This window comes from Coptis chinensis, chromosome 4, assembly GCF_015680905.1.
Source record: "Coptis chinensis isolate HL-2020 chromosome 4, ASM1568090v1, whole genome shotgun sequence".
Taxonomy (NCBI): Eukaryota; Viridiplantae; Streptophyta; class Magnoliopsida; order Ranunculales; family Ranunculaceae; genus Coptis; species Coptis chinensis.
The window spans coordinates 95,010,906-95,021,071 of record NC_141459.1 but is presented as its reverse complement, the minus strand read 5'-3'; the positions used below and the strand labels follow the sequence as shown (position 1 = coordinate 95,021,071).

The 10,166-nt window shown below is 37.1% G+C and overlaps 1 protein-coding gene across 3 annotated transcripts; it reads right to left on the bottom strand.

The window, feature by feature from the left end:
* Positions 1–1,471: 1,471 nt before the first annotated feature.
* LOC147505851 (RNA-binding ASCH domain protein) lies at positions 1,472–5,469 on the bottom strand. 3 transcript variants are annotated; one of them, XM_086558256.1, is made up of 7 exons: positions 5,221–5,469; positions 4,572–4,715; positions 3,533–3,600; positions 3,369–3,419; positions 3,182–3,241; positions 2,687–3,082; positions 1,472–1,785 (listed from the first exon to the last, which is right to left on the bottom strand). In XM_086558256.1, the coding sequence occupies exons 1-7, from the start codon at positions 5,348–5,350 to the stop codon at positions 1,747–1,749; spliced, it is 888 nt and encodes a 295-aa protein (XP_086414382.1). In that variant the 5' UTR covers positions 5,351–5,469; the 3' UTR covers positions 1,472–1,746. The 3 variants fall into 3 exon arrangements, with proteins under 3 accessions (XP_086414382.1, XP_086414381.1, XP_086414383.1); XM_086558255.1 differs by lacking the exon at positions 1,472–1,785 and adding an exon at positions 1,792–2,039; XM_086558257.1 differs by lacking the exons at positions 1,472–1,785; positions 5,221–5,469 and adding exons at positions 1,792–2,039; positions 4,250–4,346 and having other exon boundaries at positions 4,572–4,711.
* Positions 5,470–10,166: the final 4,697 nt, after the last annotated feature.

Sequence of the window (10,166 nt, the reverse complement as noted above, 5' to 3'; positions counted from 1 at the left end):
GGACGACTGGCCCTCTTACTATATTACATTTCATATCTTGTTTATTTAAAAATTTGTTAATTTTACACGACTACTGAAATACAAGAACTCCCATCTCAATTTTAGTAGTGATTGGTAGCTTAAACACAGGAAGGACAAGGTGGGGGGTGAACAGGTTGAATTTTCCCGTTAGCCACAGGGGAAGGTCTCCATGGTAACCCAACTCTTAGACTCCGCCTTGCCTTCTCTTCGTAAAGTATGCCGCTAGAGTAATGACCATGTATTTGATCATAGCCAGTGATCTCCTTCGGGGATGCCAACGCAGTACCATATACCTTTCCCGTACAACTAGTCTGTGAGATTGCTCCAGAGACCAACAGAATCAAAAACAAACATGAACTGAGATTCATAGCACTCAACCAGTTAGATGTAAAGCTTTATATAAAGATATGAACAAAAACTTCGATCTGACTTCTAACTTGGCTTGCTTGGCTTTTGGTTTAAGATTACCATTTATACCAAAGTAACAGAGCTGACTATATAACGCGTACGGTACTGATGTTTCCAAGAAGTTAAAGCATAAGAGAGGTCAAAATTGAGTCTCTACTCTCTAAAGTCTTAAAGGGCTTAAATTTCAACGTGTGTAGAGGTTGGCATAGAGCCATTCCATATAGGATGAAATACAGGAAAATCAAACATTTCTGCAAAGCGACATTGACCAAGACAGCTTCTTCTACTTTTTGAAAGAAGTAGGTACGGTGTAGCATTTGTTCCGAATGCTGGAATGTACCGATGGAGTAGGCGGTTTAAGTATCTAAGAAATGGAGAGAGTAATGCCAGCAAGAAAGGCACTTGTAACTTGGCATACATGGCACCTAAATTAGATCGAACACTATGTTTGCTAATGGCTGACAAAAGGAGAAGTTGTTGGAGTTTGTCTACATGGGTTTATTGTTATTCATCTTTGTTTTGGCTCATGTAATTTCTTATGGCTTGTTAGCTGTTTGTTGTAATCTTTGGTTCAAATCATGAATACAAAAGTGGTTTATAAAAAAAAAAGGGTTAACTAGTATTACCCCCACTAGATGAGCCAATTAGAATTTCCCCCCACTAGATGAGAAATTAGGGTCTCCCTCTAATTTTGTGTGTATTTAGAAAGGAGACCCTAATTTCCCATCTAGTGGGGCTCATCTAGTAGGGGGTAATACTAGTTCACCCAAAAAAAATTAGATCGACTACGCTTTTTGGATTCCACATGCGCATGTAACATTATTAACAACAAATGATAGGTAAGACCGTAAGAATGCGAACTTTTATTAATAGGTGTGCACGTACAATGTTACCTCCAGATTGTTGTCTTGGCGCTTATCAAATGTTTCGGCTGAGTGATTAATTTTGCGTTTATACTGTATTAGATTTTAACCTGATCACCCCACCCCACCCCACAACTGCAATTTTAGTACACCCTAACTGCAATTTTAGTACACAAAACTAACAAATAGAACTTGTCTTCCACAACAAGGAATACCATGAAAACCAACCGTAATGCTACAAAGAACAAACAGAAAAAAGAGAGAATATGATACACTTGCATTAGCCAAAAGAGGAAATAGAAGAAAATTTGTACAAGCTGTGATCCCTTTCTTAGCATTCAAGTCAGGGTATTTGCACGATCTCCTGACATGAACGCCATTCAGAAGTTTTGAGATCAAAGTTTTTTGCTCACCATAACCAGAAACAATGCCTATTTGCGTCCAGCGATCCTATTTACGTTGGCTTTGGCTTGTTCAGTGCCATGGTGAGAGCCTGCAAGATTCACAGATTCCTTCTAGAAAGATAGGCTAGGATAACCAGCATTTCAATGGAAATCATATGAAATGCAAACAGATGTCTCGAAGCGGAAAAACAAGATCAGTAACAGATGCACTAAAATTTCTATGTAGCACTATACAATTACAACCCTTCTTTGATAATGGTACAAAATACCTATGGTTTCGTACCTGGGTAACAACTTCTGGTGCAAAAACCAACACCAGCTTGACTTGGGGAGAAAAGTGGCTCTGGTTACATACTCCATTAGGAATCAGAAAATGTTTGCCATCAGCAAAGGCACAAGTTTGCGCTATTTTTAGCTCCGCATAATTGAGAATTACCAAGGAAACACAAAAGTTTTTGTTTTACATTTAATTTGTGCCAACTTTCAAACCATTTGTAAGTTCATGGATATTGAACCAACTAAATTCTAACATTTATTCTACTTTTAGAAGAGCTTGCTCTATATCACCAGATCATGATTTATCATATCCAAATGTAATTCAGTCGTTGGAATAGTAACGTTGAAGGTGAAATGTTAATAAAAATCTGAGGAACTTGATTATTCTGATGGACGGGTGGTAAAGTGTATATCATCTGCCATTGTTTAAAATGCTCTCAAGATTCTGTGGATTTTTAATCTATATCCTTTAACATGCCTGAGTGCGTCTCTCTGTATTCATTCTTATTACGTAAGAATTTCACAAATTTTACACAGTCAAGGTGAAAATCTCAATTGCCCATACAAATGCACACAGTTCCACTTCTTAAGTTCTCCATCTCTTTTCTACCTTGATCTATATAGGTTGAAATGCAAGTAGTGACTTCCACATCTTATATGTCTTATATAATAGAAACATTAATTTCTAAACTTTGAAGAGATAGCACCACCAACCTTAGATCGAGTTATAGGTACTGTGGCTACTGTTGTTCCTTTACTACTACTTTGTTCATCGTAAAGTATTCCATCAAAGGCAGGTTCTGGTCTTCTTATGTCTTTGGCACTATTGCTGACTAATTGCTTTGCCTCTGACGAGTTGAGAACATCTTCTCTCGTATTACTCTGGTAAGTTTGCTCTTTCTTCGAGAATTGGATAGCTGCAGCTCGAGCACCAGCAATTGCTGCACTAAGATTCGATGGTTTCTCCACAAAAGAAGGTTTAACGCCAGAAATAAATGGCGAAAGTATTCCAGGCTTCAAAGAAAAGGGATCACGTGGATCAGGTAGTGGAAACTTCACAGGTAGTGGACCTTCTACTGGACATAGACCTCTAACTGCTGCATCATATATCTATGAGAGTGTAGAAAGGGGAATGGTAAGTCACAACTTTGTCATAACAAGACATGGAAATACCAAATAAGTGAGCTTTAGTGGATAACATCTGTGTACCTTCCGCTCCAAGTTATAAACACCTTGATATCCTCGCATCTCGAATGGAATCAACAATTTCTGCATTTAAATAGAGGGTGATCTCATAACTAGGTTACAAAAGCATAAACAAGCAAAAATCAACAGATTGCTTCATTTTTAACCTTACGAAGAAACTGCATATATTTAATTGCCTAAAAAAATGTACCTCTGGCTTTTCGCAGAGCCAGCAAAAATCTGTTTGCCCTTCTAGCCTCACCTGCAAACAAAGTTCTAAACGATCATATGGCACAAATGAAAACCAAATGATAGAATGCTGTAATCATTATTGTAGTGATACAATGTACTGAACAAGGAAAGCTCGGTGCCCACCCCTTCGGGCATCTCCTCCCAGCAAACTAGCTCTTCACATTTTACACAACCAACCACTTCAACACAACCTGTAACAACAAAGAGCTTTCACCTGACCCGTTTTCAGAAACTACTTATCCAGAAACATAGAATGCCAACAGATATCCATTGAAAAGATTTATTAAAATAAAAACCTCGACATGAAATCTGACCTACCAAATTAGAGATAACTAACAAAATAGCAAGTGCTTACAAGATGATCTCCTTCAGAGTTTTGAACATAGAAGAAGTTAAGATCACAAGCGAGTAGAAATGTAACCCGTTAAAATGGCAAAGTTAAATAGGGTTGCCAGCCTAATCTTCGTCAGAATTTTTCAAGTACCATATGACTTGGGAGCAAATGTATTAAAAATACATATCAACTGGCCTTGGGGCATCAAATCATAAAATAAAAGCACCGTGGGGCATTTATTGTACACATCTGACTGAACTATATCTGTCTAAAAGCACTTCCAACCCTTTTCATGATACTTTGAGAACCGATTTTTTGCATTTTCCTAATTTGATATCTATCTATTGGAATTTGAGACATTTCAAGCACTTTGGTTAAATCGCTGGAAAAGACCATTTCTAATTATTTTAAGTGGGTAGCAATGTCACAGAATCTTTGGGTATGTTGATCCACTAAATGATTAACTAGATATCAAAATGGCCAGTCGGAAAAAATAATGATCTTACATGTCACTCCCATAAGGTTGGTGCGATGCTTATAAGGAGTTGTTTATTAACATTCCTCAAAATTCAAAGATGTGCTTACGAGTTCTTATCCTGGAAACTGTAAACAGGAAGAGAAAAAACATTGAGAAAACTGTTCCTGTAACCAGGATAAGACAGGAAACCAGCACTCCAGCTTGTAGACAGAAATGAAGACAGGATTTTGGCAATGACTCACGGTTAGGATAGCATTGCATCAATTAAGTCATTTAAAAAAGGCATAATTTGAAAAAACATAGAAAGATATCACTCGTAGCTTCAAATTAATATAAAAAATATAGCATACCGAGCAGTCTAGAAATTGGGTAATGCTCTGGAAACTTGATGTCTGTTATCCCATTAACTGCATATATTTCCCTGTAGAAGTCTTCCATTGCTTTAATCGTTTCTATTTCTGGAACCTTACTAGCAGCATGAATCCAAAGTCGACCTTCACAGAGGTAATAACTCATTTCATTACATATACGCTAAAAATTGGAAAATTCTAATACTTGTAATAAGCCATAGCTGATGAAATATATATGATAGATTAAAAAAATAGTTTTATATAATTAATTTTAAAGTGAAATTAATTTCCCTAAGCTTAAACATTAGTTTTTCATTTTTCCTATTATCACTAATCCAATAACTCAAGCTTCACTCTAAATTGTTTCTTCCTCAAAGTTTTACATTGTTTTAACACTTAAAAATGCATAATAACCAATTACTCTCTTCATTTCAATCATGTCTTCTTCCCAAAGTTATATTCTTTAGCACTTTAAGTTAACAAACAAAGCAAATACATAATCATATATAGTACATAAACAGACTAAAAAAAGTAAACAAAAAAAAAACATTCTTTAGTAACAAGTGATCAAGTTTTTGAGATTGAAAACAACAAGTCAAACTATTTCCTCAAAAGGTTGGGGCCTGTGTTAATAATTATAATAATATACCTCGTATAGGTGAAGGCCATGATCTACCTTCAATACGTTTAATACCATAAACAAGTAATGAAGCCCAGGGTTGATGCATTGTTAAACATGGGTTTCTGTAATTTCCACTACTACTACTCCTACTTCCCATATCTCTTGGACTGATGAATGTATGTGAAGAAAAGGATTGAAAAGGTGATTCTGTTATTTCTCTGTATTTTTTTTTTTTTTTTTGAAGATTTTTTTTTGTTTTTTAATCTTGGGCTCAAATTTATGTCTGTATAACGGTCCGGCCCTTGTTTTACCCAATTGCGAAATGTTTGGTTAATGACGTGGGCATCTTTTATACCTATAAGGCTGAGTCCAATGGTCATCCACTCTATATCTCTATCCCTCAATAGCACAGTGTTATACGGATAGAGAGTAAGTTTGGCAGAAGCAATGGTTTGAACCATCCTACGCCACTTCAACCGTTCAACTGGCGCGGTTTGAAAGCAACTTTTTTCCACGCCACTTCGACCAGCGCTATGCAGAATGAAAACCCAAATTTTGAAAAAGACGAAACTGCCCTTGCGCCCTTTAACAGAACCACTATCTTCTTCTTCAACAAATTTGCCAATTTCGCCCCAAATTATTATAAGGGATGAAACGTCAAATTAATCTGGACATGCAAGCACGTATGTCTGGTGTATCAAGGAACCTAGACTTCACCGAATGCGATGAAGATTCCGATTGAAATTGAATATCTTTTGGAAGTGTTGTGTTTATTTCATGTCATTTTAATTTGTGTGAGTTGTAATAATAGAATGTTTTTTTTTTTTTTTTTTTTTTTTTTTTTTGTTATGCAATTTGTTTTATTTTATAATTGTTAATTAATTTGAAAAATTTTGTTTTAATTACGGAAAAACACGACAAAATGAAATTAAATTGAGTAATAGGATACTTCCGTAATAAAATAGAAGTAGTGGGAGTAGTGTAGTAATTCGCTATTCTCATAATTAACATGTCATTCGGTGGGGACACTTTGCAAACCACTCCACTTCAAATAGCGCGATTTGAAATTACATTTTGCATTCCACGCCATTTCAAGTGGCGCTGTTTGGGTTTGTACAAACCACTCCACTTCAAGTGGCGTGGAATGTACTCTCTATTCCTCCATTTTACACTCTATATATGGAGAGTTAAATTGAGATTAGGGGCAAAAACCACCACCACTCCCTTTAGTTTTGAAGGAATGGAGTGCCATTGCACCCAGCCTAAGGCTGAGTCCAATGGTTAGCCACCCTCTATCTATATCCCTCAATAGCACGGTGTTATACGGATGGAGAGTAGGTTTGGCTGAAATGGTTTGAACCATCCTACGCCACTTCAACTGTCACGGTTTGAAAGCCACTTTTTTCCACGCCACTTCGACCAGCACAGAATGAAAACCAAAAAAAAACCATTCGACGCCACTTAAAAAAGCGCAGAATGAAAAACCAAAATTTGAAAAAGACGAAATTGCCCTTGCGCCCTTTAACAGAACCACTTTCTTCTTCCTCAACTAATTTGCCAATTTCGCCCCAAAATTCATTTAGCGCCACTTCCCCAAAATTAATTTAGCACCCCAACTAATATATCCATTCTTGACGGGATAATATCAGATGGGTTAAAATCCTCTTTGTTCATCATTTCTTATTCATTTTTTTACAACCTAACCGAGAGAGGAAATGAGAGGGTCTAGAGTTCTCTACTGTATAGACCAAGACACGTCATCAATTCAATATTCAAGAAGTAATTTGAAGAAAGAAACCAGTTTTTGATCAGTCTGAGCACCTGGTACGAAAACAATTATATCTTTCTCCATAGTGATCAATTTTTGATGTCGTTTGGTTCCCTAAAAGCTAGATTCAAAGAGCTTTGAAAATGTATATGGGTCAGTAGGTGGTTCTACTAAGTCAACGGGTCACAAGAATTTTACCATAGATCACGCATGGGAACTACTGAAGGACAACCTGAAATGGGCTCCACATGTAGTCTCACAGACACCTGGCATCTCTATTAACAATATGAATTTCACATCACCTACGTCAGCAAACATTGGTGTCGAGACTGGGGAACTACCTGATTCTGGTATGCCAGGAAATTCTTCGTCGACAAGAATACGTGGGCAAGACAAAGCAAAACAAGTCAAAAGAGTTGAATCACAAAATGCACCCAGTCTGAAGAATATTGAAGAATACTCTCGAAGAGCGATGGAGGCTATTGAAGAGTTGCGTGACCGCGGGAAAGAAGCCAATTAAATTTACGAATTCAGTGAAAAAAATTCTTCATGTTGTAAAAATAAAAAGGAGCCAACCCTCACGGTATTGGAGTGGGAGTCAAAAATCGTGACCACAAATACTTCAGATATGACACCAGAGGGGAAAATGTATTATAAGGGGATGAAACGTCAAATTAACCTGGACATGCAAGCACGTATGTCTGGTGTATCAAGGAACCTAAACTTCACCGAATGCGATGAAGATTCCGATTGAAATTGAATATCTTTTGGAAGTGCTGTGTTTATTTCATGCCATTTTAATTTGTGTGTGTGGTAATAATAGAATGTGTGTGTGTGTGTGTGTGTGTGTTTTTTTTTTTTTTTTTTTTTTTTTAAATTTTTTTTAAATTTTTTATTTTATTTTATTTTTATGTTATGCAATTTGTTTTATTTTATAATTGTTAATTAATTTGGAATTTTTTTTTTAAATACGCAAAAACACGACAAAATGAAATTAAATTGAGTAATTGGATTCATCCGTAATAAAATAGTAGTGGGGGTAGTGTAGTAATTCGCTATTCTCATAATTACCATGTCATTCAGTGGGGACGTACACTTTGCAAACCACTCCACTTCAAATGGCGCGATTTGAAATTACATTTTGCATTCCACGCCATTTCAAGTAGCGCCGTTTGGGTTTGTACAAACCACGTACTCCACTTCAAGTGGTGTGGAATGTACTCTCTATTCCTCCATTTTACTCTCTATATATGAAGAGTTGAATTGAGATTAGGGGCAAAACCACCACCACTCCCTCTAGTTTTGAAGGAATGGAGTGCCATTGCACCCAGCCTAAGGCTGAGTCCAATGGTCAGCCACCCTCTATCTCTATCCCTCAATAGCACGGTGTTATACGGATGGAGAGTAGGTTTGGTTGAACTGGTTTGAGCCATCCTACGCCACTTTAACTGGCGTGGTTTGAAACCCACTTTTTTCCATGCCACTTCGACCAGCACAGAATGAAAACCAAAAAAAAAAAAAAAAAATCATTCGACGCCACTTAAAAAAGCGCAGAATGAAAACCAAAATTTTGAAAAAGACGAAACTGCCCTTGCGCCCTTTTACATAACCACTTTCTTTTTCCTCAACTAATTTGCCAATTTCGCCCCAAAATTCATTTAGCGCCACTTCCCCAAAATTAATTTAGCACCTCAACTAATATATCCATTCTTGATGGGATAATATCAGATGGGTTAATCCTCTTTGTTCATCATTTCTTATTCATTTTTTTACAACCTAACCGAGAGAGGAAATGAGAGGGTCTAGAGTTCTCTACTGTATAGACCAGGACACATCATCAATTCAATATTCAAGAAGTAATTTGAAGAAAGAACCCAGTTTTGAATCAGTCTGAGCACCTGGTACGAAAATAGTTATATCTTTCTCCATTGTGATCGGTTTTTGATGCCGTTTGGTTCCCTAAAACCTAGATTCAAAGAGCTTTGAAAAGGTATATGGGTCAGTAGGTGGTTCTACAAGGTCAACGGGTCACAAGAATTTCACCATGGATCACGCATGGGAACTATTGAAGGACAACCTGAAATGGGCTCCACATGTAGTCTCACCGACACCTGGCATCTCCATTAACAATATGAATTTCACATCATCCGCGACAGTAAACATTGATGTCGAGACTGGGGCAACACCTGATTTGGTATGCCAAGAAATTCTTCGCCGACAAAGGTACGTGGGCGAGACAAAGCAAAACAAGACAAAAGAGTTGAATCACAAAATGCACCCAGTCTGAAGAATATTGAAGAATACTCTCGGCGAGCGACGGAGGCTATTGAAGACTTGCGTGACCGCGGGAAAAAAGCGTATGAAGTTTACGAATTCAGTGAAAAAAATCCTTCATGTTGTAAAAATAAAGAGAAGGAGCCAACCCTCACGAGATTGGAGTGGTAGTAAAAAATCATGACCAGAAATACTTCAGATACGACACCAGAGGGGAAAATGTATTATAAGGGGATGAAATGTCAAATTAACCTAGACATGCAAGCACGTATGTCTGGTGTATCAAGGAACCTAGACTTCACCGAATGCGATGAAGATTCCGATTGAAATTGAATATCTTTTGGAAGTGTTGTGTTTATTTCATGCCGTTTTAATTTGTGTGTGTTATAATAATAGAATGTTTTTTTTTTTTGTTATGCAATTTATTTTATTTTATAATTGTAAATTAATTTGGAAAATTTTGTTTTAATTACGCAAAAACACGACAAAAAGAAATTAAATTGAGTAATAGGATACATCCATAATAAGATAGAAGTAGTGGGGGTAGTGTAGTAATTCGCTGTTCTTATAATTACCATGTCATTCGATGGGGACACTTTGCAAACCACTCCACTACAAATGGCGCAGTTTGAAATTACATTTTAAATTCCATGCCACTTCAAGTGGCACCGTATAGGTTTGTACAAACCACTCCACTTCAAGTGGCGTGGATTGTACTCTCTATTCCTCCATTTTACTCTCTATATATGGAGAGTTGAATTGAGATTAGGGGCAAAAACCACCACCACTCCCTCTAGTTTTGAAGGAATGGAGTGCCATTGTACCCAGGCTAAGGCTGAGTCCAATGGTCAGTCACCTTCTATCGCTATCCCTCAATAGCACAGTGTTACACGGATGGAGAGTAGGTTTGGCTGAAATGGTTTGAACCATC

What these genes read in the sequence shown, in the direction of transcription:
- LOC147505851 (XM_086558255.1), bottom strand. Translation starts at nt 5,350, where the DNA reads ATGGGAAGTAGGAGTAGTAGTAGTGGAAATTACAGAAACCCATGTTTA. An exon ending in CCCAATTTCTAGACTGCTCG is followed by an intron (nt 3,601 to 4,571) that starts GTATGCTATATT and finishes TTGTTGTTACAG; the next exon opens with GTTGTGTTGAAGTGGTTGGT. An exon ending in GGCTCTGCGAAAAGCCAGAG is followed by an intron (nt 3,242 to 3,368) that starts GTACATTTTTTT and finishes ATTTAAATGCAG; the next exon opens with AAATTGTTGATTCCATTCGA.